Here is a 27,620-nt window from a genome sequence, read left to right on the forward strand (position 1 = left end):
GTTTACCTAATTTTTAAAAGTCTTTTTCTTCAAGGTACCATGAATCAGTCAGATATTGAGCACCAAATAATGCAAATAACAAGTGACAGAAGAACCCCTGGTGGAAACTGCTCATTTGTGTTTAACTTCCAAGGAACTGCATGGGTACCTAATTCCATCAGTGATCTGTCAGGCTCTAAACCAGATGAGAAAAGCAACTGTCATTTATCCTCCCTCACCACATACAATGTCCAAAGAGGTTGTTCTTTCATTATGTTTCAAAGGTTTGAGATCACATCACATTACATATAAGACGTTAACTTTTAAAATCACTCTGACTTCACAGTCCAGAGAGGTCTCCTAAAAATAGTCATGGTACAGAATCAGTCACATTTGGGTGAATGGATGAACTGCAATTATTCAGGAAGCTCAGACACTGGAGAATCAGAAACAGATACACTGCTTCAAACTATTTTCCCCCTTCCTTGGGAAGCCTTTAGTGCGGCAGATCAATTACTAAAAGCAAAAGCAGAAGTCTGATGAGCATGTTCAATTGAGAGCTGTCCTTTCCTTTCCCACACTAACAGTTTGCTTCATGCAGTAGATGCAGAGGGGTCTCTAAGGTTTCTGTACAGGCTGTGGTACCCAACTGTGCAGTGGAAACACGACAGGACTTGGATTAAAAAAGGAGATTGTATGTATTCTGCAGAAAGCACTGGGACTTAGGCATGCAGATTGACACTGCAGCAGTATTTTAACAAGAACCACGTGTTGTTATGTTTACAGCCACCTCACATTCAATAAACTCAACAGAAGCCTATCACAGAATCAGAGGCAAACACAAAGAACAGTTCTTACCCTCTGGAGCAGCTTGTCTCTATAGTGTTCAACCTGTTCCTGAAAACTCTGGCCTGGCTTCTTGGGTCTCTTCCCAGACTCTAACTCATCCTGAAACTTCATCACCTTAAGCTGTGAAAATAATACTGACCATTAGATTATTTGACTTATTATAATCAAGTTAGGCAGGTGGCTGAAAATGAAATTTCCATTACATAGAATCTGTATTCTTCATTCCTTCTATACAAGCTTGTGCACAGAGATACAAAATTTAAACTGGATCAAAGTAACAAAACCACACACTCATTTGCAGGCACCTGCAGTTGTTTAGAGACATGGTGAGAACTAAAAATAGAGGGAATTTTTTTCTGTTACTCTACTAAATTCTGTTCTCATCATTAGTACATTGCACCCTTGTATTTCTTGGGTCATTATCTGTTTTTTTTTTTTTTCTTTCAAAATGAAATCATTTACTGCAGGTGTCAATATATTCTTTCAACTTCTCTTGTCTATTTCAAAGTTTCCTTTGGAAACAGCCTTTTTCCATTTAACCCTGAAAGTTAAAATCAAATGACTGACATAATTGGGACATAAAACAATGCACCTCCTCTTCAGGGTTGTTTGCACAGAGTGCCTGATTTGAAAGAACTGATTTTTACTAACATAATACTTTTTCATGTGCTAACAAGCTCAGCAAGCTAATTCAGTTCCCAAGTGCTGCTAAATGTAACACTAAATTTGCTGCAGTATCCCTGGCAGTCACAAAGTTAAGCAAATGTTAGAATTTCTCCATGTGGGTTTTTTTTTTTTTGGTGGGTTGTTTTGGTATTGTTTTGTTTGGGTTTTTTTTTGGTCTAGATGAACTAAAACCTTCTCAGATCATGAAACTTCACTCACATCTCGTATCATTTGTCATTCTCTCTTCCTAGTGACAAGTCCTTGTACAAACAATCATTCAATTTTTTTTGGAGGAGAAGGTGTCTCTTTTCTGGGGAAGAGGGGAAGGAGGGAAGAGCTTTCCCTCTTCCAAATGTTCATGCTCTGACCCTCCTGCACATCCTGTTCCAACACTGGCATTCTATATATGAGTAGATTTTTTTCAGTGCTCGAGCTTTTATTTTTAGCAAACACACAAAGTTGTTTTCTCTTTGAAAATATTTCATTCTTCCACACTGAAAACACACAAAGGAAAAGACTTTGCAACTGTGTCCATTTTGATTAACTGAAAGGATTCTCATTCTCCCTAATATGAAGTAGTCACAAAATCAAACTCTACAGTTTTTTTCTTCCCTCTCAAAAATCCAGCAGACTGGATCTAATCAGCCCTTCCAATTACTGACAGAAAGGAAAGGTATCACAACCTAATCATGAGCATGTTAAGAAACATAAAACCCAAGCAAGGATAACGTTACTTTGAACAAGATCCCCTTTCCCTTCAGTTACAGAGTTTATGCCAACACCACCTTTTTCAATTTAGTCTCAAATGTAAAGGAACAACTTGCTTTGGGGAAAAAAGACATAAAATAAAATTTTTAAAAAGCACTATTATCTCATACCATAGTAAACTTCTGTCAAGTGTTCTGCTTTCCTCCCTCACTCACAGAGCCTGCTCTACCTGCAGTTGAGCATTTTTTCTGACAATTCAGCCAATGGAAAACTGTCACCATCATTTGTCACATACCATCTTCTATAAAGGCATGTTTTTCTTCCCCCACTTTAAAAGCAGAGTTTCAAAGGCAGAAATACCTTTTGGAACCATACACTCAGTGTCACTACTCCCTGTTCTGCTAAGAAATCAGGATAGCATTCCCTACCAGCACACAAACTCCAAGCTCAGCAGCTGCTCAGCACCTTCAGTACCAGAGAGGAGGAGTGCAGGGAGGCTCAGCTGATCCAGGAAGCCTCTTGGGCTGTCACGGCATGAATATGCCCATAAGATTTTAACTCTGTTTTCCCAACTAAATAACCCATACAGTTTAAAAAACACAACAAAACCAAACCAAAAATCAAAAACAACTGAAGTCCACAAAACCCTCCATCCTCATAAGATGTGTTTCTTTACATTTTTAGCCATAAAGCTGTGACAATCTCTATTTGATCATATTCTGAAAGCAAAGAAGCCTAAATCTATAGCCCAAAGTAACCTGAGATGAAACCAGGAATCCAAACAGGCTTCACCTGATTTAATAAGCTCAACAGATGCAAAAGATGCTGACATGCATGGCACACAACCCACTGCTGGCAGCAAGTTTAAAATGGCAAGAGGAATTATTTGCATACAGCTCCTCCAGAAACTGAGGGTGGAGTGGGGGCTGAAGGTGGTCATTAGCAGGTGCCTTGAAAAGAGAGAAAAACAGGAAAGGCTGCACTGTGCTAACAAGTCACTCAACACTCCCCAGACTCCAGCCATGGCAGGATCATGAGGGGAAGGTGCCTGACAGCCAAGAGAAGGCTGTTACTGGATTTCTGGTTTTGTTTGTTGTTGCTGCTGCTGTTGCTGTTTGTTTGCCTTGTTATACATACAAACTAGTAAAGAACTGTTATTCCTTTCCCCAGAAGCAGAGCAAAGTATTTCTTTGAAAGCTTGATTTTTCCAGCAAGTCTGTAAGTAGTGGCATTTCTGCAGCTACAATATTATCAACAACAGATGACAGACATACTGACATACTCATGTAAAGTATCTCTTCTGCCACAGAGCCCTCTGGCCTGCTCCATCACACTCTCAGGCTGCCATGTGTCTTGGAGCTAAGCATCTCCTTGCTTTTGGTTTCATGTAGAACAGAAATAGAGTCAAAGATTTAAAATAGACCAGAATCTTCTGAGTAGTCATCGCCTTCAAGAAAAAACTGCTATAAATAGCAAAACTATTGGTTAAGCAAAAGCCAATTTGTCTCATCTGTTGTTATTAAGCCACAATAAGGCCTAATAGGATATTTAATAGGGTATCTTTATGCCATTTTGCAGTTAAATGAAGCCAGCTACAGAGACCTCCACAGACTGCAAAAACCAAAGGGTTATATTTTGTTCTAGTTATAATTCCAGATAGTCCTGTGACCTAACAAATACCCAAAATTTGAGTATTCTGCACTAAGCACCATAATCCAGAGAAAGAAATAATGGAAACTGTATAGAACTTCTTGACAAAGGTAAGCACCTGTCCTTTGTGACAGGCAGGAAAATCTCTGTGGCTCTGGGTAGAAAAATGAACGGACTTTCAATACCAACTGAGAGGGCAGGGGGTGTTTGGTGTGAGTATCTGTGCAGGGAGGCACTGGCAGAGCACAGCCACAGGAGGGTGAACAGGATCCACCCCTGCCCCCCTGCAGCTGGGGTGTCAGCAGAAAGACTCAGCAGGAACCCTCCACACCACCGACCTCCTCCCTCAGCCAAACTCTGCTTTCAGGAGGCCAGCACAGGTGAGTAAAGCCAGCTACTAAAAAGGACTAAAATCCTGTTTAACCCTTTTGGAAGCACCAATATGTCTGAATTTGTGATGAGCCTGCCTCCTGCTGCAGATGAAGCTTGTGCTGTGCATTTTTGTTTGGAGAAGGATTATCAAAATTTGTGCAGCAAGGTGGAGGCAGAAGTGAGATACCCTCGAGAAAGGTCCAAAGAGGAATGAGCTGCTTCATTTTGTCTGTGAGTTTACCTACACTCTAAGGGAACATGCTTAATGAACAATTTAAATGATAAATTCTCATTTTTTTCACCACTTCATAGCACTACAGTCTCTTTACAAGGAGGAATACAGTTTTTTTTACATGTCTCAGGGAGGAAGAAAGACACACAAAGCACCATAAAGACCACTCTGAAATGTGAGCTGTAATATACAGCAAAGTGCCAGTCTTTCCACACTTAAAAAAACAGTTAAAAATCACTGTTCTTCAGTGTTATAGGAAAGGTTCTGCTCCTGCTAAGTTCAGGAAAGAATTCACACTTCAGAAGGATTAACAGGGGCATGAGGGAAGCAAACAAAAGGTTCCTAACTTGCCTCCTCTGATGGCACCAATCTAATGGCTGAGGCCAAAGTTTGTTTCTTACTTCACTTTCTCCTTCCAGCTAACAAGCTTAATTTACTAACTGTGCCAAGAGAAAGAACTGTTGCTTTATTAATGAATTTCCAAAAAATGCATGAAAAAATGGTTTTTAGCTTCCCTGGCAGTCACTGTGTAGACTGTGCAGCTGGAGCATTAAACTTCACCAATTTTTTTGCCAAATATTTTAGACAACACTTTTTATAACGCATATTAGATGGCATAATTGTTAAAGCTTGTAATTGGTTGTTTTTTTCCTCAGCTCTTTTCCTCAAATTTAATAATGAATGGGGGTTTTGGCAGGGATTGGGTACATACAAAGAACAAACCATGAGTGTAAATGCTTTGAAGTAGTACAGGGAGTACTTTCCTGTCAATGACAAACTTGAGGAAAATTTTAAGTGCTCCTACATAGTGTCTAAAATGTTCTCAAAAGTAAAAAAAAAAAAAAAATTCTCCTCTTCCAGCAATTCCAAAAGTCTGAAACCAAAATGGTAATTTACTTACCAAAAAGAATAAAATGCAAGCATGCACTTGAAAATCTCAAATATTTGCCACCTAAAACTTTTACTGACAGAACACACTGCTGAAAGAACATAAAACACTTGTGCAGTGTAAAACTGACAATAGTAAAGCAAATCACAACCTGATCTGCCTCCACAACTGCCAAGATAATGTCAGTAAAACAGATACTCAGTCTGAAAGGAGCTCTTTCCATAACTGCTACAATCAATATTACAGCAACGTGAAAATTAGTTTCACTTGTACTTTCATTAGTCTGACATCATGTATTTCCTACAAAGATACTGCCACCATGAGTCAGGTCAGACATAAATCCCATTCAGCTTCTCACATTCAGAATTTATTCACCTAATATGGCTGTGTATCAGGAACTATCAAACTGCTGTGCTAAGCAAGAGATTCCTAAGTGCTTAGTGAGAGTCTATTAATTTCAATAAAATCTGAATAGTTAAAAAGAGGCATATTTAAGAGAAACAACATTTGTGACATTCTAAAATGTTACTGGCTGAACATTTCAGAAGAATGTTATGGTGCTTTGCTAATGTCTGATTTTAGATAACCAGCACAGTATAGCATGAACAGGTAGGCAGCCACAATTCCACCTTCCAAACATTACCCAGGTTATAACCTGTCATCTGGAGGTGCTACAACTGCTATAAGCATTTAGCAACTTCTTAATATCATTTTAATGCACTGAACAGAACAATTCCGATATTCAATGTACCCCTGGGTCTGAATATTGAATACAAGCCAGGAAGTCATGTATAATTTAAAACCTGACTTTACATGGCAGTGTATGGCAGAAAGGCTTCACTGCTACACAGAGCTCATGCTAAATTCCAGTTCTAGTTGCCTTCTCAGTCAAGCACAAGCTCAGAAGCCAGAACAAAGCCATAACAACCTCTGCTGGTTAAGCTGAACAGCTACACTAACACCTGTGCTTGGAGAAAGGAGAGAATCCTGAGCCCTATGAACTGCATGTAGGACTTCAATTAAAATACTTCCAACTCATGACTACATGGTCAGCTCTATCTACTTCTTTGACTGATGGCTGAGACAGTGAAAAGAAACACTTTTAAATGCAATAAAATACGGATACTTCAAGGCAAGAAACAGAAAAAACAAGAAAGGTACAGGACTAAGGCTACATCCAAAAGTTAATCCCAAAAGTTAATTTTCCAAGAGGAGCAAAGTGTAAGGGCATCCAAGTGATCTAAAGCTATACTGGTACTGAAACAGAACACTTAAACAGAACAGTCATTCTCAACAGGTAATATGCCCTGACTCTATTCTTCATTTTTTCCTTCATTATTTTAAACATCAAAACCAGGCAAGGTGAGGGTGTGAACAAACAAACCTTTACAAAAATACACCAGACTACAACAAAATCCACTATATATTATAGGACTATAATTATTGCAGGAAAAAACCCCTCCCAGCTGTATGTAGAGAACTCAGGGTGGGCTGAGAACTGGAAAGGTACAGAAGGGTGGCACAAAACACCCCATGCTCACCTCTATCTCTCGGAGTTTGGCACGCTTTTCTTCGCTCATTTCTGAGTATTTGACTGACGACTTGGAGTCAGGCATTTCCTCTTTAATAGGGTTTGAATACATGTGCTGTTCTTCTGACTTAGAACTCTGTGTGTCTTCTTCATCTTCACTTTCTTCTTCTTGACTTTACAGAAAACACACAGAATTAACTAAGATGTCACAGATCTCTTAAGTATATATGAAATGTACTATTTCTCTTACTTAGTCTCTAGGATTAGTTATTAGTTTTGAAATCTGTTAAGTTACATTATGTAAGTCTGTAGCTACAAATTAGTCTCCATCTGTGAGACAGATCTTTCTCATTTAATTAACTGTTGGTTTTTATGATTCACACAATTTACAGTTTTCATAGAAACAGAGTGCAGAAGAACTCATTAAATTTACAGTCATTAAATACATATCTATCTCAGCTACAAAAGCAAACCCACTCCTTCAGCAGAAGCTCTAAGTGCTGTAATGGTGCTTTCCAGGGATATTAGGTTTAACAGAAGAACAATATTTACTACTTTTGCTTTTGGGAGATAACCCTGAGAGATGGCAGATACCCAATATTATATTCCCAGGCTGGCCACTAGAGTGCTGCAGGACTCCATGCAATGCAGGAAGTATTTACAGCATTAACAGACCCTCTCAGTAAAGTAAAAGAGAACTCCAAACCACCTTCTGCTGGCATGGAGCCCATCAGCATCCAGTGAAACACCTCAGAACATGACTCACTGTGCTCTCTCAGCAGAAGAAAGAGGTTTAGATTCATTCATATATACCTGACAGCAAGATTTCCATACTATTATCTTAGCTCTTATTATTTGATGCTGAATTCTCAAATCAGCATAAATTCAATGATTATTGTTAGCAACTCTACCAAAAGATGTCATTTACCATGTTAGAAAAAAATCATGGGAGCTGAAAGTATGCTGCACTAAAATCCTGAGTTTTCTCCATTTTCTTATTTTCCTACTTTCAAAATTTCATTTTTGTTCTACTCATGTAGTAAATAACATATATATCTTATAAGTAGTTCCAAAGACACTCAACATTAGATACATAAAATAAGTACGCTTTCATTAGAATGAAAAAGTATTTACTTTTGAATTTCCTCCTCCTCAGATTCTTCATGTTGGTCAAAAAGCTCCCATTTAGAAGTAGTAACGGCTACAAGAGACAGTAGGATAATTTTAACAACAAAAAAGCTACAACTTAATCTGAAAATTAGTATCTGTAACATAATTATAGTAAGATATACATAGTATATAACATACAATAAGAATTAGTGTGGTAAAATTTGCCAGCATCTAGCACTTTACAGAAATATTCAACCACCCCATTATGAGAATGTTTATGATTCACAGAGCTATTAATTCCCACTGCATATCATATTCAGTAAATCCTTCAAAAGCAGACAAGCATTTGTCAGTTTGTAAAACATTATCTTTCAAACCAAGATTTAAAAAGACTGCCAACCACATGCTCACATTTTTGTTGTTTGTTTTCAGTATTTATTCTTAATCAACAGGAAATTACTTTTAAAGGTTGATCAGTTATTGAAGTAGAATAACCATAACAGAACACACCATTTTCCTTTTTGGTTAAAAATTCAGTGAACAAGCTACAAGAGAAAATCCTACTCTGTTACATGAATCCTATTAGCATTTTAATACAGATCAGCTGAAAATAATCATTACATAAGTGACATTATGCTTTCAGTTTACTTCAGAAGAGATACTTTCAGAACTAACCTTGAGCTTCCAGTTCCGATTCATCCACTGCTTCCCACTTCGAAGGGGCAACCTTAAATATAGGTTCATTCTTTTTTGAGTCTTCAGCTGTATCCACTGGTGCAGAAAGAGACACAGAAAAATAGCTTAGAAAGCTTCTCAGAAGTTGAAACCAAAAAGTACTAAGATAACAGTCAGAACTAAACAATGAAACAGATTACACAATCTTAGTATTTGCAAAGCAAAGAAACCAGGGTTTAGATCTTGCTGGGTTACATCAGAAAACACCTCCTGTGTTCCTGAAGCAATTACTATCCAAAGACAGTAGAGCATATTGAAATTAATCAACATTTTACAAAGTTCAATGCCAGATCAATTCTGGGCTGTATTTCTAAAAACTACACAGGAAGAAAAGATGCAAGACTGAAGAAGCAATCTGAAAGTTGAAACATTTCGTACAAGGAACTCCATCCAGATCATCATCCAGAGATTTAATTGGGACTCCATCCAGATCATCAATAGGAGCAGCATCAATAGGAATTCCATCCACATCTTCTAGTGGAGCACCATCGAGCTCTTCCTCAATGGGAGCACCATCAAGATCATCAGGTACTTCCTGAAAGCAAATAATAAGTCATTATTTCAAGCACAAATTTATATTGCTTTTCTTCACTTCCCCAATTATCAAATAATTTCTTTTTAAAGAAGCACTTTTATAAATACCAAAACCTCCAAAATGCCTATCAACAATTTTTGCTAAGCAGTATAGTTGCTGATTGTAGAGAAAATAACACAACAATATCTTCATTTAAAAAATTATAAGCAAAAACTTTAATTTGTCCACAATGTACTGGAAGCTTTCCAATACCTATATTCAAAAGAAGAGCTATTAAGTTGAGGTTTAGCTCAAAATCAATTAGATAAATCATACTTCCTTGATATGAAAGTTTCCCCAAGACCAGTAAAATGAACAACAGACACAAAGGGACCATTGAGCAGGAACACCAATTTAAGGAACACACAAATTAAAAATACAGCTGTGTATTCTAACTTGTTAGGTACAGGCACTGTCCTTCATGTGTGTGTTCACCCTGCTTTTCCACTCCAAGAAATCAGCTTTAGTTAAATTATACTGCAGGTGTCCCTCCCACTGCTCTGAGAGGTATCTTTCCACAGAGTTACAAGGCCTGAAACTCCACTCAGAATTCAAAGACAGGTATTACAGAGCATTTCCAGCACAAAGGAAATTCCTGTCATTCTGCACTAGTCTTTGCTCTGAAACACTTTCACAATGTAACTCCACCACAGCACCTAATCTACAAGCAAGAAACACAAGAACAGAATAAACAGTATTTGCTTCTGAAAATGTTACACCTCTATTTAGGAGCAAGGACTTGGAAGAAAGAAAGGCTTATTCACCCTAAAAGAGAGAGCAAAAGAATCCTTGCCAGCTCTGTTTTATATTAACACATTTATTCCCAGCCGTCTGCAGGCATCACTCCTGAGGTCACTCACCTCTGTTTCTTTATCTTCCATGATATTTACAAGTCCCAGGAAAATATTCTGTAGTTTGATCAGAAATGGTTCTGGATAGATTGCCCAGTCTTCCCATGCTCGGAAGCATGTCATCACCCGTTGCTAGAAGCAAGAGGAAAAAATAAATGCTCAAACATTTCTATTGAGAAATTTTACATGATGGGAAAAAGATCACAGAGAACTACTACTGTAGGCTACTATTCTTCAGTAGTTCCATACTGAAGTATATTGCAACGATACCATACTGGGGAAGACTAGTAATTTTACAAAAATACATATATAGGAACTACATTTTAAGTAATCTCACTTGGGTTTCCTTTTCCCTTTAAATTCCTGTTACATTATCCATTTTGGCTGTTGCCAGTTCTACCCTGACAGTAAATTTCATTCTGCCCCAATGTTCAAAGCAGGTGCCTCTACCAAATGTAAGAGAAGATATCTGTTAGTAAAATAAAATAACTAAAATTAACATTGGCTTATACGTATTATTGAACTTAAATTGTGTTCCTACTTTCATTTTATTCAGCCTGGAGAAGAGAAGGCTCTGGGGAGACCTTAGAGCCCCTTCCAGCACCCAAAGTCACTAAAACACACCTGGAGAAGGATTTCTTACAAGGACAGGTACTGACAAGCAAAGGGGGGAACGGCTTTAAACAAAAAGAGGGTTGGCTTAGATTAGCTATTATTAAGAAATTATTCAGTGTGAAGGTGCTGTGGCAATGGCACACGTTGCCCATGAAGCTGTGGCTGCCCCATCCCTGAAGTGTTCAAGGCCAGGCTGGATGGAGTTCTGAGCAACCCGGTTCAATGAAAGGTATTCCTGCCCATGGCAGGGGGCTGGAACAGCAGATCTTTAAAGTCCCTTCCAAAACCAAATCATTTTATCATTTTCCTTTTTAAAAAGCATATTTGAAAGATGTGTTTCAGTTCAAGTTTGACACACTAAATGTAACTGAAGATGTATATATATTAAAAAATCTTCCTCTCTTTAACATATAATTTAAGAAAGTTTTAAAACAGCAGATAACTAAAAAATGATTCTCAATCTAGAGCAATTGAGAGCAGAAGGAGGACAACCAGGATGAAGACCTTGATTCAGACAAACTAACTGCTCTGTAAGCTATGTATTTAAAGCTTCTGACTGAAAAACAAAAAGAAAAAAAGTGCAGAGACATCATGAAGAGAAAGACAGGGGTCAAGCATGAGAAGCAGAGAGCATTTGACCTCCAAAACCACTTTCAAGTACCCATGGTCAGACTGCTTATCAGAACTCTAAAATAAAGCCTGTCGCAAAAAATAAAAGTTTAGAAGTAACTTTATGCTGTTCTGCCCAGGAGCTTCTTTCCCACACTGAGCACTTGCACACAAGTTCACTTCTGAAATTGAAATACAGGTGGCCCTGAACAGTAAGAAAGCTAGAAAGCCTTGTTTGCAATTCAAGTGATAGATTAGATATCCTCTCAACTCCACAACTGTAACCTACTGGTACACTTTAGGTGGCAGATGCTCATTTCCTTCCTTCACTGCAAGGATATCCTTGCAAAAGAGAAAACTTTTTAAAAATTATTCTTTTAAAAGTCTAAATAGAGACCTTGATGTCTAAGCCATCTGATAGTATGTAATCTCTTGTGCAGGAACATCTATTTACGTGACTTCTATGTCATGTAAATAACAATGAAATACATACCTTGAAATTTTCAGACTGTAAATGGCCTTGTATTGTACGGTAAGTAGCATTGAGATCAGAGAATATCTGACATAATTTTGTTTCAAAACTAGAATTAAACATATACATTTCTTTAGTTAAACTTCGTAATATATGTTTTCTGGACATACACAATTCATGAAAATACCTGGGACACAGGACTCAAAAGCACAATGTTCTGATCCTTATAGTAGCCATGAACTGAACTATAAAGCAAATATGATTACTATATATTAAATCACCTTGGACAACAACAGAACTGTGAAGGGAGATCTTCACATCTGCTGCAGTCTCTTTATACACCCTGGAAAGATTGGAGGACGATAAAAGGAGTTTTACAACCTTAAATAAAATGAAAGAATTGTCTCAAAATTCAATCTGTATTTTAAAAAAATCTTAGTTATACTTGTATTCTAATTTATTCAGTGAGGCCCTCAATGAAAGCACAGCGAGCAACAGTTGCCCGGCTTCCCTTGAGCTTCTCACAATGTGCAAAAAATAAACCAGCACAACACAGACACATTGCAACAGGAAACATCAATTGCAATCCCTAGTTTTGTAACATGCTGAGTATTTCCCACCATGCTGCCCTAACATTAGAGAGACTCCAGGAACTAGACATAAACATTAAATATTACAAAGATACTGTCTCATGGACATTCTTCCTAAATTCTTCTCAGTAACTTAGAAATAAACTACATTAATATCCCTTTATAGCTTATTCAAGGTTTATGGAAAGTTACACCACACTAATTTTAATTAATCTGCTAAAAAATGTACTTCTTTTCTTGAACTATCTGCTATAGCATATCTTGAATATTATCTACAGCTTTCTGTCAAGAGGCATTCTCACCTTTATGGAGCTCCATGTAAAGGGTCCCTTGCACAGGGCACATACATTTTTTGCATTACCAACATGCTACATCTTACACATTTTCATGCAAACAGATATAAATATCATCAGTCTGTAATAGCAGTAGCACAGAAAAGTCTGAATTTCCCACAACCACGTTTATCCAGAGATGTACATACAGAGATGAATATAAGAGGGTTTTTTTTAACAGCCAACCACCTAAAATATACTTACAATTTTCTATAGTAGGAAGCATTGGCAACTTTAGCTGAAGAGTTGTATAACACATCCGACACTAGATACAATCTTGCAATCTACAATAACAATGGTCAAATTAAGGTAAATCCAATTTAAATTTTTCTGAAAACAAAAACCTTTTTTACTGAAAGAATACAAGACAGTTTAAACTATCTAATGAGAATTAAGTGTAGCACAGCTATATTATTAATGAACATGTTAAGAGGCAATTATGCCCCTGTAATGCTGTAGAGTACTAACTACTGTAACATATCACCACAGCACTACAAAGGAGAATCATGGCATTCCTCTTTTAATTTTCTCATTTGAATAGATCATTTCACTCATCTTAATTTCACAGTAAGGCAGAGTATTACTTACAAGCAACTTCAGAAAGAATAAAAAATATGTAACAAAATTCCACAGGAAGAGATGATACTAGAATTCAAGACCACACTTCAGAACAAAATCTCAACACTACCTGAAACTTATGAAATAATGCTTGTAAATTACATATACATGCTGCTAAGTGAGCTCTGCCCCCAAAATACAAGATCATAGAAAATCTCCACACCTTCTTAGGAAGAGGAGTCTTGAGGATGGACAGGGACTCTGTAATGCAGTCCACAATTTCTTCAGCAGCTTCTGCATTATTTAGACAGAAGACCATTGCATCACCAATGTCGTTCTTCCGAGGTGTTAACCCACGCAGGATTTCCTCTAGTTTGTCCCTCTGTCTGAAATACCAGGAATTTTAATACTTTCAATATGAAATGAAAAGTACTTTTGTGAATTTCCATTTAACAATGTTTATTTTGTTTTTCCATCTTTAGGAGAAAAGCAATTTTCAATATTTTTATATTCTTTTGCTTGAGTTCTTTAAGTGGTTCATGAATTTATATGTCCATATTACATAAAGTGCAAAAAATTCTCACTCAAGTCTTGATTACATACAGAAATTAAGGAAAAATACCTAAGAAATAACTTAATTAAGCACATCAGTATCACTAATAAAGTAATTCGCTTTCTGGATTTAGTTTAGGTTCAAACCAAATGGATAAATCTAAAGCATGCAAGTAATTTCTGCTACAAAATAAGAAACACTAGATTCAGAAAGTGAGTAAATAAAAACTGCTTCACATTTTTCCTGACCTCCATATGAGAGAAATTGTTTAAAATAATCTTTTTCTGAGCCTTTCTAAAAGAAGGTATAAGAAACAAACTGTGTATTAAAACCTACAGAAGCATGACTGTTGTGGTAATTATGATGAGAAGAATAAAACAGAAAAAAAATTCCACATGTTAGTAACACATTTGTAACAACAACAGCAAAATTAGGAAAAGCAAATCTCTATTTCCAGGGCCACAGCCACCCCCAGTATACTTTAAAGCAAAGAACTCTGACGATCTCTCTCTTCCTGTTTATTAACAACAGCTCCCAATTTTAATTTCTGATGAACAGTATCAGTAAGTTTAAGATTACAGCAACAGTTTAGTTTGTGAGGTCCTAACAATGTTGAGAACGATGCTACATATCCTCAGCTACAGACAGCAGCAGAAAAACGGGAAAAACTCTCATCTTCCTAATCCCTTTCAAATTAAGCGTTCATAACATTGGAATGAAAGGTTCAGTGATGACAAAGCTAACCAAATCAAGAATGTATCAGCTACAGGTATGATCAGAAACACTGAGGTGAAGAGACACTTACTCAGACACGTACAGAATACTATGACAAGTATGACAGCTCAGGGGATGACACCTCACAGCTACAAAACCACAAAGGACAAACCCAGACAGCCCTGCTATCAAGGCAGCACCATCCATCAATGGTGGTACTTACTCTTCCTTGAGTGCACCCTTCTTGTTTGGTTCCTCCACAAACGCTTCTGTTTCTTGCTCTTCTGACATCCCATGCAAGTATGGATTCAACGGTGGTGGCCTCCAGAAGGATCCATTTTTGAACATGCGGAAATCTTCCGTCCTCCACTTGGTTGGAGCGTCCCCCTGTGAAAAAAAACAGAAGTATTTTTACTTTGGTGTTATTTCACTTCACTATGCTTGAAGCTATAAACTATTATGAAAATTCTACTTGCCTGAAGAATTGAATAAAGCTTCCATCTGTAATACACATGGGCTGGAGTCTGGTTTTCAAATAAAAACCTAAACCAAAGAGCAAAGAAAATACATAGAGCATATTACAAATCTTGAACTGACAAAAATTTAAAGGAAACAATAACAAAAACTCCAACCAAACCCTGTTCAGAATCCCACCTCAGCTGCAGAGAGAACACAAGGAGCTAAAATCATGTACACCCACAGCACAGTCAGGCAGAACATGTGCAACTGCTCCACACACTCATACACACACACACGCAACGTGCAGAGAGCAGAGCTCCCCAAAGGCACAGCACTGCTCAGAACTCAAGAGCAGAACAAAGAGGGTCAGAAAGAACAACTGTGCAACCTCACAGCAAAGCAGAAGAATCATCAGTGCAGACACTACAGGAGCAGCTGCAGCCTCAGCACAAGTGATGCAGGAGTTTGCAGTTACATAGTGAGGTCATCAAATACTAAATTACTTGAAGTTTTCCACCAGTAAATTGTCTAGCAGAGCACTGGCAACATCTGATGGAGGATGTGGGGAACAAGCAGCCCATTTTTAATGGCCAGGATATTTTCACCTGCATACCTTCTCACTTTACATATAAAAATCATAATGAAGCACTTCAAATTTACTGCAAACAAAACACTGCTAAAAAAGTCATTTAACATTTCCCTCAAAACCTTTTTTGAGAGACTGCACTTCACAAGAAATTTAGAAACTGGTCCTTTTGTATTCCATTAAGGACAAGTGCTCAAAATTCTCAAAACTTCCCTATGTCAGCTGAAGCTTAATTCTATTTTAATTGACATATAAGAAAAATTATTCCCAGCTCTTGCTAAAGGTTACAAAATAGGCTCCAGGAAGAGTAGACCTCACATTGAGTTTTTCTGTTTGGGGGAGGAGGGGGATTTTTTCTTTTTTTAGAACATATGCTACTGCTTCAACTGACTGTGAATCCCTCAAAAGACTATGTGTTAAATGGCATTTATTAAAATATATAAAAATTTATTACATAGTGAGTGTACTATTGTACTTATTTGTATGTACACATTAGTAACAATTGGAATAAAAGTGTGTTCTGCCTTATAAAAGGATTGTACAGCCATAGGTGTGATTTGTAAAGTTTGCATCTGCACACAAAGAGAGACCCAGCAGAAGTCAGTCTTATTAGTATTTGGAGAATGCAGAGTGTTAACAAGAGTGAAACCAGCAGGTGTTATTTGCAAGGGAAGCAATGCAATAAGCACCTGAACATTGGGTTGTTGATTTCTCGGTTCATGATCATGGCTTCGAACATGGGCCCTTCCCGAACCACAAACTCTATCATTCGATGGATCAAAGCGAGCAAATTCCTACAACAACAACACAGTTAAAGAAAAATTGATTCAGACCTAACACTATATAAAACTACACCACCTAAGATACTACAACTGTGCAGGAGATTATTTTGCTGTATTGTTAAGAAATCTGCATAAAAGGTAAGGCAACATGGAACATATTATAGCTTTGCATCACAGACACGGGCATTCTAAAAATCAAACCATGCCTAGCAGTGGTGGAGTAAGAATTTAAGAGACCTCCTTCCTGAATTTCCATGTCTTAGCCTACAACCATGTCTCGCTTAGCAGAAACCTGACACACAAATATGGGCACCTGAGCACCAAAGTACAATTAGCTATCAAAAACTAAGCCCTCATCTACACTGTCTAGAAATAAGACTGAAGTGTTAGCTGAAGTTCCACAGGGGAACAAGTGGCTGAATATTCTGCTCAAAATAAAACACACATGCTTCTGAATGTTCAATACAATCTGATTTCAGCTTTCAAACTATTCAAGTATGAAAGGAAAAGCAAATAGCCTTCCTGATGCAAAACAGGGCAATGTATTTATTAAATTTAGATCTTATCTTTTTGGTCAAGACATGATTACTGGCATAGAACAAAACTGTCCATTCTTTTGTGTCATAGCATCCCATGTTCCCTCCCTCAGACACACAACAGAACTAAATCACAATTTAAAAAAAATAAAAATCTGTATTCCTTCATTCAGCACTACATCCTGAGACAGGCAAGAAGTGGATGTGAAGTGCACATTTTTCAATGTAGAGTCACTTCTAACCATGCTAACAGGAGACAGTCAGAAAAGCTTTATCAAAAACAGTGATAGCCAGTTTCCACCCCTTTGGGGTTTTATGGAAACAGTGTCCTGAGGTTTTAAAATAGATTACCTACACATGCCAAAAGCTTCACAGTACATGTCCTTTGAATGTGATGCAAGCCCAAAAAAATACAGATTTTTGCATTTTTAAATTTCTTTTCTTAGATGCAACAAATGAGTATTGGATTTTTACATGTAATTCATTAATTTCCATATAGTACTTTTTAAATGACTAAAATTCCATAAATTTTACATTGTAAAGTTGCAGAATTTTTTATTACTTCTTAGCACTGAAGTGACTATTTTCTACCATGAGTATTACAAGTTCTGCCACAGATATAATGCACTAGATTAAAAAAAAATCAACTTAAAAAATAGTAATAATAGAATAGTAATAGAATCCTACCCCAGCCATCTGCAAGTGCTCTTTTAAGCCATCTAGCACTGAATCTACATTTGCCTTAAATATTACACAAATAAAATCAAACAGCAACCAGTTGAATTTTCCTGTCTGCTTTTTATAATCCCAGAAACACTGCAAAGAGGAGATAGTTTCATCAATTCTGTAGCCATTTTATTTACAGCAGTCTTCTGAAAGTCTGAACAGCCAGACTCTTCTTGTTATATGAACTGTATTTGAAAACATCAGCAAGAAACAAATCTACAATAGCTTTCAAGCCTCTGAGCTATGACAGCATTCATTTATTTTAAGGCAAATCCAGTGTGATCACTTCTGGCTTCCTGCAAATCATCACTGGTTTTCATCTAATTTTTCCTTCATCAAGTAAAATCTAGTTGTGTAAGAGCAGCTTATGCTTGAAGAAGAACATCTGCTTCATAAGACCTCCAATGTATGAAAATAGATTCAGCTCATCCCATATCTGAAATGCTACAGGCATTTTGGTATGCAAGATGTGACTACTTGGAAGTGAATTTCTCAAAAAAAAAATTGATTATACATACTCAAGGTTTGCTGTTTACTAAGAACAAAGAGATGTGAAAAATAGTATTGAAAATTTCTAATCAAAGGAGAATAATTAAACCTATTATCCCACTGAAGTCAGTCAAAATTTCTGCATGATGGGATGCACTGAGTAAGGAATGGTCTTAGCAATTATCACTGACAACTTCCAAAATCAGCAGGAAAAGAATTATTGGAAGTGTTTTCAAATACAATTCATTTAACGTGAGTTCTTATCATGCAGGCTTTTAAAATGCTACAGTAAATAAAATGGAAAATTAAAAATTTTTCTCTGCCAGCTACTCTGTGAGCACTGTACAGTTTTACAAGTACTTGTTCTGCTACTCAGTATGTTTCTCAAATCAAGACTCCTGGTTGGTCGCCCCAATTATTCAAGTTTCTACCCAACAAAAATTGTACTGTCTTAAAATTCCATCAAAAATGCAGTACATTGGACATGTACTGACAAGTTTGTTAATGCACAACAACCAGCTCAGAAATCTCCTTCTTCCCCCTCCCCCCACACGAAAAAAAGAAAAAAGGGACTTTGTGACAATAAAGACAGTGTAGTAAAAAACCCATAGTGCATTATTTTAAAAGGTCATTTAGCTTAAGTTGGCCAACAAAAAAAAGGTTTTTCAGTTATAATAAAACCACATTTATTGGAGCCGATCGTACCAATGTCTGGTCAAAAACTGTATACTTTCCCAATCCATCCCATGATGTTTTCCTGGTCCCCCGCTGCCGCAGACAGTTCAGCTGGTGTTGCTCACCAAGGCCAATGTCAAAGAGAATTTGGTAATCTTTTGTGCTTCTTTACTTTTAAAACAGTGTTGTGTTCCTATGTTTGGGAAAAGGCTTTAGCTTAACTGAGCAAGAGTATACCTAGACTAGCGTGAAGGTAGGAACAGTGATGGGGACCAAAATGGAAAAATATTCTTGCAATAATACAAAAGTGACAAAAATTATTAACTGCTACAATTAAAAAAATAGCAGAATCAAAACTGAACTGGCCTCAATGGAAGTGGTTAAAAAATTAACAAGTCAAAAAAAAAAAAAAAAAGGGAAAGAAAAAAGAAAGAAAAAAAGAAAAAAACCCAAGAAAAAATAAAATTAAAAAAAAAATCCCACAGCTGCATCCCCATATGCAGAGGTTAATGTCAGGACTTAGGCTGCATCTGTAAGACAGTGTTTCACCCTAGTGTTCACTCACAAAATTACCCTGCATCACTTTCTAGGGATCAAATTAAATGCAAAAGATAATTACTTAAGTCTACCCTCAAAAAAACCCCAAAAACAGTTAATAAGACAAGAATAGTTAGACTGCAAACCACACACATTTCTTTTAACTGTTATAAAATAACCATTGCTCAGTCAAGCCATTACCTTTTCCACAACATCACCATTTTTCTTTAAAATTCCGAAGGGGAAATTTTCTATATTTAGATCAGTAATAATAAAGAAAAACATGTACCTTTCTGTTGGGATAACCACTTTGACTATGGCTTGCGACAGAGTCTGTATATGAAGTCACATCAGATAATAAACATAGAATATGTGAGTATTGTTAACAAGTAACAAGCAAAAATATACATATGCAATGAAAATACTACACATCTATCACAAACTTTGCAGGCAATCACTGCTGTGAAGTTATAACTAAGCAATTACACAAAATTCAAATGGTTGTGGCAGTGAACCATGAAGGTTCACCAATTGCTAAGTATCAGAACATTCCTGTCAGAATGTACACTGAGGCACTGAATAGGAACTATGCTGAATATATAAGAAAGGAGTTCTTACGTTTATGAAAAGATTCTAAACTATTTGACTTGGATCACGTTGGTATTACTTTATTCCCAAGTCTTACAAAAAACAGCCCTGGCATTAAAGTGTCATTCAAAGAATCAATAAATTCTTACAAATGTAAATCAAGTTGGTTTGTGATTTCAAGATACTTACCCTTTTATCAGCTAATATTCCACAAAAAGAAAAGTTTGAAAACTGACTCCATAAGTAGCATAAAATACTTACTCAATGTCCAGATTAATTACCTTCTATACAAAATACATCAACTCTTCTAGGGTAAAAATAATGCTACCCAAATTAAAATGTAGGATTTTCTATAAGGAAAACAATTTAGATACTGCAATTTGGCAGCCAAGAAAATGGGGGGACGTAGGAGAAAAAAATCCAGGGAGCCTGGAGGGGGAAAATGATAGCCAGATTTTAAGCAGCACTAAATTAACCAAGAGCCAATATATTGTACCCTAACACAGACATGAAACAGAGCTTCAGGAATTAAGTAGGTTCCCTTGGGCTACAGCAGGGAGCCAGATTTTGCAGGCTAAGGGCTGCCAAAGTCAGCCTGAACAATGCAAATCTATGAAGCCATTGAAATACTGTCACAGATGTAGTATTTAACAATGAGATACGGCCCAGGGTACTGTAAGTTACCTTCTCAAAATCCTCCTTGTTTTTTGGTGGTGGTAGCATTGGAGCATTGGGATTCTTCAACCTCTCCCTAGGCTGGGCATTGAAGGGCAGTCCTGACGGGGGCGGCGGCAGGGTGTGCTCCATCATGGAGGGCGGAATGTAGATGGGATGTGGTGGGATAGGAACAGCTTTGCCCCAGCCCAGCTTCATTTCAAACGACATTATCATCTTGCCTGAAAATGTGAAAAAAAACCCTTCATTACCATGTTATAAACTGGTGCTGCATCACTTGGGATTTCCCCTTGCTAAGTGCAACATTTAGGTTTGCCTGCCACCGTTTACCTTTTGCTTACATTGTTGATTACTGTTACTAGATCTATCAGACTACAACACAGGCTAATGAAGGCCCATTACACAAAATGTTTTATTAGTCTTCCCCTAATGTCTGTCTTCAGGACACTACAGTACACAATTACTATTGTTTGGCAATATTCAGCTGCCAGTAGAACAGTCAAGTGTAAACTCACTACTGGTCTGGTATCTACTGGAGTTACAGAACACATCTCACTTGGCTGATAAAACAACCTGAAAATGTGCTTACAGTCTGCAAAGATAATTACAGCCCTGAATTGAGAAATCTGTTTACCATTTAAATTCTTCAATGCTCTTTCAGCATCTCTTCTGTTCATAAAGGCAACAAAGCCACAATTTCTTTCTCTTGCTCTTTCTTCATCAGTTCTTGGCCACATAATCTTAACACTCGCTAATGGTCCAAAGCGGCCAAATTCTTGACATAACATCTCTTCATTCATCTACATGAAAAAGAGGTAAAAATTAACATTTTGCCACTGTAATTCTGTGACAGCTGTTTGCATTATTGTCCAAATGCCAAAATTTTCATTTTTTTATTTTTTTGACATAACATAACTTCACTGATAGCTCCCCAATGCAATCTACTGCAGAAACAAGAATCTAAAAAATTGCACTTTTAACTGAGCACGCTCAAATGTCTGAGGTATGATCCACCTCGCTTAGGGATATCAATGGAAAAAGAATTTTAACTGAGCTAGAGATTGGTAGTCTAAACTTGAACTTTGCAGCATTATGTTCAGAGCACTTATTCCAATGAATATTGCAAAAAAATTTGTCTGGGCCCAAAAATGCCAACACTGCACTCCCTGGCTCCAAACTCACCTGAGGATTGATGTTTCCCAGATACAAGTTTGTTGTGCTTGGATCTCCAACATCATGTGACCCTGGTGCATAATCATCCAGTACTAAAATACAGGAAAACAACAAACAAAAAAAGAAGTCATAATCCCTGTTATGCATTTAAACGACAACATTAAATTGAGTAAGAAAAGAATCTGTATTACCACCAGACGATCTGTTTCTTCTTGAAGGAGCATCCACTGAATATAGAGAAGAAAAATATGTACAATTTAGTCTACAAATCTTGTAGCCCAGACTAACATAAAAAATAACATCTACTTACTTGAACGCCGCTGCCCATCTGAGTCAGACTGGGGTGGTTCAAAACGACTCAATCTACCTTTTGTTTTGTGCCTTTCATCACGCTCCTCCTGGATTCTAAGAAGCAAGTTTAAAGTCAGCAACAACTTAAATCCATTCTGAAGTTTTTATTCTAAAATTTTGAGTTGACTAAACAATTATGAGAATTTTCAATATGAAACAACGAGTTTGTTAGAATTTCCAAGTTGCCAGTATGTCTGAACTTCTGTTTCATCAACTGGAATATATCTACCAGAATCATTCCAGCTGCATGCTTCCTCATTCATATTGTCAGGGTATTTCATTCTCAAACAAAACTGGAAATAAGAACTGTGCTCTGAAAAAGTGACTCCAATTCTACATCCAACTGCCAGAGATCCACAGACCACTCAAGTGACTTTTCAAGATGCACACAACTCCTCAGTGTCTAGTTATGCTTCCAGCTTTTCTAAGCCTTACTCAGAGGCACATCCACATGACTATTTCCAGAATAAACTGGATTTCATCTCAGTTTCTAACTCTGAGGACAGTACTCACAAGTATTTGGTACCCTGCAGTCTGGCCTTAAATCCGGATATGAAGATACTGAATCCCAGGATACAGGGATGTTCCTTCAACTCATTTACACCAACTAAGGAACATGCAGCAGTGAGGCTCAGGCACTCCTCACAAAAGCCACATGTGGGTTTAGAATGTTGTACCTACTGCTTTCTAATGCACAGAGATTCATTTGTTTTCCATCACTAGCAGCAGGATAAATAGATGGCACTCAGCTGCTCTTTGCTGTATTCCAACACATATGGAAGTGAAACAATCTGCTTTTTCAAGCATTATCCAACTTGCTTTTAATACTATCTAAGTTGAAGTCTCTAGACTTGAAGCACAATTCTTATTTCTGCATTATACAAAAGCTCAGCCTTCTCCTACAAATTCCTCTGGATACAGTTTAGAAACACTGACAAAGCTCACTCTTGTCAAGAGTGACAGACATTTCATACTGCACCAATCTCTCTGCTACACCCCTGTACTGGGCAGGTTTTGGTAGTTGGGGGGATACAGGGGGGGGCTCTGTGAGAAGCTGCCAGAAGCTTCCACGATGGCAGATAAAGCCAACACCAGCCAGCTCCAAGATGGACCCAACAATGGCCAAGCCCATCAGCAATGGCAGTGATTAAGCCTAGCTAAGTTCTTTTAAGCTAATTAGCTATACCATTTCCCAAGCATTTGAGGAAGAAAAAAAATAAAAACCTTCCTTTGAAGACAACTTAGCAAGAATGATCTTAAATACTGGCAAGGCAAAAACCCTGGACTTTGTTTATTTACAGTAAAAACTAGCAAACTTACTGCTTTAACTCTTCTTTAAAAAGTTCCAAATTACTCTTTTTCTTTTCCTTCTCTCCTTTCTTCAAAGGCTAAAATTAAAGATATATAAAACAACATTTCAGAAGACAAAATGAACAGAATTAAAAATAACATAACAAAACCATAGATAATTTCCATGCATATTTTACCCACAGCTTTCAAACCAAGTAAGTACAGGAGAAAAAAAACAATGAAAAAAAACCAAAACAACAACCAAACAGACTTGAAACATTCAGACTGAGCGCTATCAAACACAAAGCTAGAAAATAAAAATTCAGAATAGTTGAAAAAAAAATTTGTTACTTCTCGTTCTCACAATGCAGCACATATGATCAAACACTCTCTCTACGACATAAACATTTAAAATAACTGTGAGGTATTTTGTCACTTTGTTCCATTTGGAAACTAGGATGCTGACTACACCCCTAGCATACCATCATGCTCTAATGAATTTGATAGATGTGTGTGCATATATATGTAAATTGTTTTACATATATATTTTCAATTATTTTATCTACAAACATTCTACTTGAAAAGAATTTCCTTCTCTTGCTTCTCTTTGGATGTAAATATAGTCTGAAAAAACAGTTACTTTAAATAGTTCAAGATCCTCAGGAAAAGCTCTTGAATGATGAAGAATATGGATACTGCAATATATTTTTTTTTAACAGTAATATATGTTCCTTAACTAACTCATGTGAAATGTTATCTTCAACAACATTGTTTTTATATAATCAAATTTAAATGAAAACGTTTCCAATAGGCAGACATACAAAATACTTGTGTTACACACTACAGCTTTGGAAAAACTGGACTTCCTACTCACCCCAGGCAAAGTTGTTTGTTTGTTTTTGTTTTTGGGGAGGGTCTGCCAAATAAATAAAATCATTTTTACCTCATTATCTTCAATCACCATTGGACATGGCAAGTGAGTAAACTGATTGCATTACTTCACAAGTATTTATGAAAAATTTGAAAAGCAGTAATAGTCTTACAGTACAAACACTTGCATATGACAGAACAGAGCTCAGAAAAACAAAAAAATGCTACCATTCATTTCTGTATATGTAGAGCTTTACATACAATGAAAATCAAAACTGCCATCTAGCAGTACCCCACTGCTCTAACACTGACATTTGTTTAAACCTGGAGGGAGGTTATGATGGAATTGCCCACAATTATCACATTACATTCATTTCCCACCCTAACAGGCAGCATCTTCCACGTTTCACTTAAGCTTTAAAATTGCAGTAAGCTCTATTAAAAGACTTTTAAGACATCCAAGACATTCATTACACATACACAGTAGTAACAGTAATCATATGCAATTATCACTTGACTTGAAGACTGCTGGTTCATATTTCTAATATTTTTAATACTTTTTATGACAAACCTTGATTAAAAAAAAAAAAACAAAACAAAACAAAAAACAACCTAAAACAAAACAAAAAAAACCCTCCACCAAATCATGCAGAAGATGAAATAAATTAAATAAAACAAGGTGTTCAGCTTCTGAACTGTGCAAGTTCTGGAACTCAAAGAGGGACTTCTAAAGGAACTTCTCAAACTTCATCCCCCCCTAAAAAAAACCAAACCAAACCAAAACAAACAAACAAACTCAAAGAACCCTACCAAGAAAAACTTGGATCAACACAAAGGTCAATTCATTTTTTCGTTTAAAGTTAAAAAAAAAAAAAATCAAAAACAGATAGTAGCAATAGAAGTTGAGAATTGCACCTAAACCCAGAAATTCTCACGACTGAAGAAGTTATCCCTTTGCAACAGTCACTAAACCCATATCCATGAGAAGTCTGTGCACCTTAACAGGAACACAGTAACAGGGCAGTGCAGCACCAGGTGTATTGTGCCACATACAGGGCTCCTGGGCCTCTGCATTTCATCACCTTTGTGTCTGCTACTGGTTCAGGAAACTCCAAATGTCCACGTTCTCTCAGATGTGACACATGCAGATAAAACTACTCTGCAAGCACTCTGGGCCCTTTTGCTAAGCACTTCTAAATACATCAGGATGGAGTTAAGATTCAAGTGAGAAACTTACAGGCTTTTTGGTTTCTATCATTAGGAGGGATGGAGGTTTCTCATTAGATGGCTGACTTGGCTGATTTTTTTGATCTGAGAATCGTGACGAAGGTTTATAGATTTTACCCCGTTTTTCATCTGTTTCATGCTCCTCTGAAATGAAAGATAAGTTGAAAGCAAATCTTATTAACTCATGCTGCACAACACTGTTCATTAGAAAGAATGCTGATTTGTAGTCCTGGTCATTCAATGCAATATATTACCCCATTTTTAAAAAGCTGACAATATGAATTTTACATAATTTAACATCTTTTAATATGAAGGAAAAGAACATGGATTAGGTAGTCTAAACCAAGGCATTTTTTCTTCGTATAGTTAAAGCACAAATCACACCACTGCCTACCTCAATCAAGGCATAAAGTAGATTGTAGCATCAAGGTTTTTTTGCTCCTAATGTAACATACTAATTTTAAAATGCAATTCAAAGCCAATCTTCATCTTTACTCAAAGCCAAATGACCCACCACCTCCAAAAAAAGATTAGTTATACCTTTAGATGCATTAACGATTCCTCCTCTTACAAATGTTTTCACTTTATTACCATCACCTCCTTCAAAGGCAGCAAGGAATTCTTCATAAATTTCTGCAGCAGCCTTCTCATCCTCCTACATAGCAAATGTTCATCTATTTACTATCATCACAGAACAACTTTCACTAGACAGTTACTCTTAAATTAGCTATGTGACATTCATTTTTATTTTCTAGAGTTCAAGCTACAAACAGCATCAAAGGAGCTTTAATTTTGGATAATTCAAATTTCTGAGAAATGTGGGCAGGACACAGCACATAACACACAAATCCACTGAGGCTGTGTGTTCCTTTCCAGGAGTTTACATGGCAATTTAACATTCAAAAGATGGCAAACAGAAAAGCTCAAATCAAAGGCTTATGAGCCTGGAGCTTTTCTGGTCTCAGCATGAGAGAACGGTGCCCATTCCATCTCAGCCTTTACCATCAACCCACGTGGCTGAAGGAGATCCACAAGAGGATCACCCTTCCCTATTTCAGGAAACCCTATTTCAAGAGAACTTGATTTCTCACAGAGAAGGAAAGAGTAAGCCTCTCAGTATCATAAAGCCATGGATGCCAAAAATACATTATACATGTAAAATATAATTCATTTTCACTCTTAGAGAGCTACAATTACCAAAATTAAGATATCTGGTTGCAATCTAAAAGCAAATTTATTTGAGCTCTGCGTACAAAGTAAAATTTTCATTGTACACCATTACCTTCTTTTTTAATTCTTCTTGCTCCTTCTTACTCAGTGTCCGTTTGGCAGCACTCATTTTGCCAATACTGAATGCCTTAAGTTTACTTTCCATTAGAGGCTGCAAAGGGAGTGAGAAAACAGACATCAAACTGTTTACAAAACAATGAAAGTAATGCTACTTTTGGCCTTGGCCTACACCAGTAACTCAAACAAAACAAAGAAAGGCCTTTCTGTACTCATCTGTGAAGTTTTCATTATCTAATACAACCAAAAAAAAAAAGTGTGCTTTTGTAAAACAAATTATCCTTGGTTTAATGAGGAAGCTTTTAATACACCACTCAAACACAGCTGAAATCTGAAGGACACTTGCTGTAAGAGCCTGGACATTTATCACTGTGCAGTGCTGCAGTTTGTAAACCTCCAGAAATACATGCTTTGCCTTACAGTTCTTCCCCCTTCCCTCACAAAAGCTTCTCTGACTCTTTTGTTTGTGCAAGGTTGGACAGGTAATGGAACAACCATATGGATGCTAAATTTCCATTGTACTTCAAGGTAAAAATTAACAGCTTTGCTGGAACAACAAAATGCATTCTAGAGGTTTTCAGCTATACAAAAACCTCACACAAAAACTTCACATTCAGCTCCTAGACTGTTTCTAATTTCTTTCCAAAACCCTGATGAAGGAAGTACTCCACGTAAGAGTAATTTCTGGAATTCTTAAGACTCTATTCTGGCAGTTAACAGGGAGCAAAGCATCAAGAGAAGAAAGACAACAGGATGGAGAGCATGTTCCAAAGACATGGG

General features: G+C 37.0%; 1 protein-coding gene across 10 annotated transcripts in view; it reads right to left on the bottom strand.

Annotated features, from left to right (window-relative positions):
- Positions 1-27,620, bottom strand: part of U2SURP (U2 snRNP associated SURP domain containing) — a 42,280-nt gene that overhangs the window by 4,775 nt on the left and 9,885 nt on the right. For 4 of the 10 annotated variants that reach the window (XM_058030861.1, XM_058030860.1, XM_058030855.1 and 1 more), the window contains 23 exons: positions 26,836-26,934; positions 26,094-26,208; positions 25,564-25,697; positions 24,331-24,372; positions 23,487-23,554; positions 22,126-22,220; positions 22,007-22,042; positions 21,825-21,907; positions 21,277-21,442; positions 20,652-20,863; positions 19,669-19,712; positions 16,324-16,428; positions 15,066-15,132; positions 14,813-14,976; positions 13,546-13,708; positions 12,969-13,048; positions 11,864-11,951; positions 10,156-10,278; positions 9,100-9,256; positions 8,662-8,757; positions 8,011-8,077; positions 6,887-7,049; positions 838-948 (listed from right to left, as the gene is read on the bottom strand). In XM_058030861.1, coding sequence (XP_057886844.1) covers positions 838-948; positions 6,887-7,049; positions 8,011-8,077; positions 8,662-8,757; positions 9,100-9,256; positions 10,156-10,278; positions 11,864-11,951; positions 12,969-13,048; positions 13,546-13,708; positions 14,813-14,976; positions 15,066-15,132; positions 16,324-16,428; positions 19,669-19,712; positions 20,652-20,863; positions 21,277-21,442; positions 21,825-21,907; positions 22,007-22,042; positions 22,126-22,220; positions 23,487-23,554; positions 24,331-24,372; positions 25,564-25,697; positions 26,094-26,208; positions 26,836-26,928 — 2,472 coding nt within the window. In that variant the 5' untranslated portion in view covers positions 26,929-26,934. Of the gene's footprint in view, positions 1-837; positions 949-6,886; positions 7,050-8,010; positions 8,078-8,661; positions 8,758-9,099; positions 9,257-10,155; positions 10,279-11,863; positions 11,952-12,968; positions 13,049-13,545; positions 13,709-14,812; positions 14,977-15,065; positions 15,133-16,323; positions 16,429-19,668; positions 19,713-20,651; positions 20,864-21,276; positions 21,443-21,824; positions 21,908-22,006; positions 22,043-22,125; positions 22,221-23,486; positions 23,555-24,330; positions 24,373-25,563; positions 25,698-26,093; positions 26,209-26,835; positions 26,935-27,620 lie in introns of those variants that run through there. The other 6 variants (XM_058030862.1, XM_058030858.1, XM_058030856.1 and 3 more) reach the window with 4 other exon arrangements.

The sequence above is a fragment of the Melospiza georgiana genome, chromosome 10 (genome assembly GCF_028018845.1).
Source record: "Melospiza georgiana isolate bMelGeo1 chromosome 10, bMelGeo1.pri, whole genome shotgun sequence".
NCBI lineage: Eukaryota > Metazoa > Chordata > Aves > Passeriformes > Passerellidae > Melospiza > Melospiza georgiana.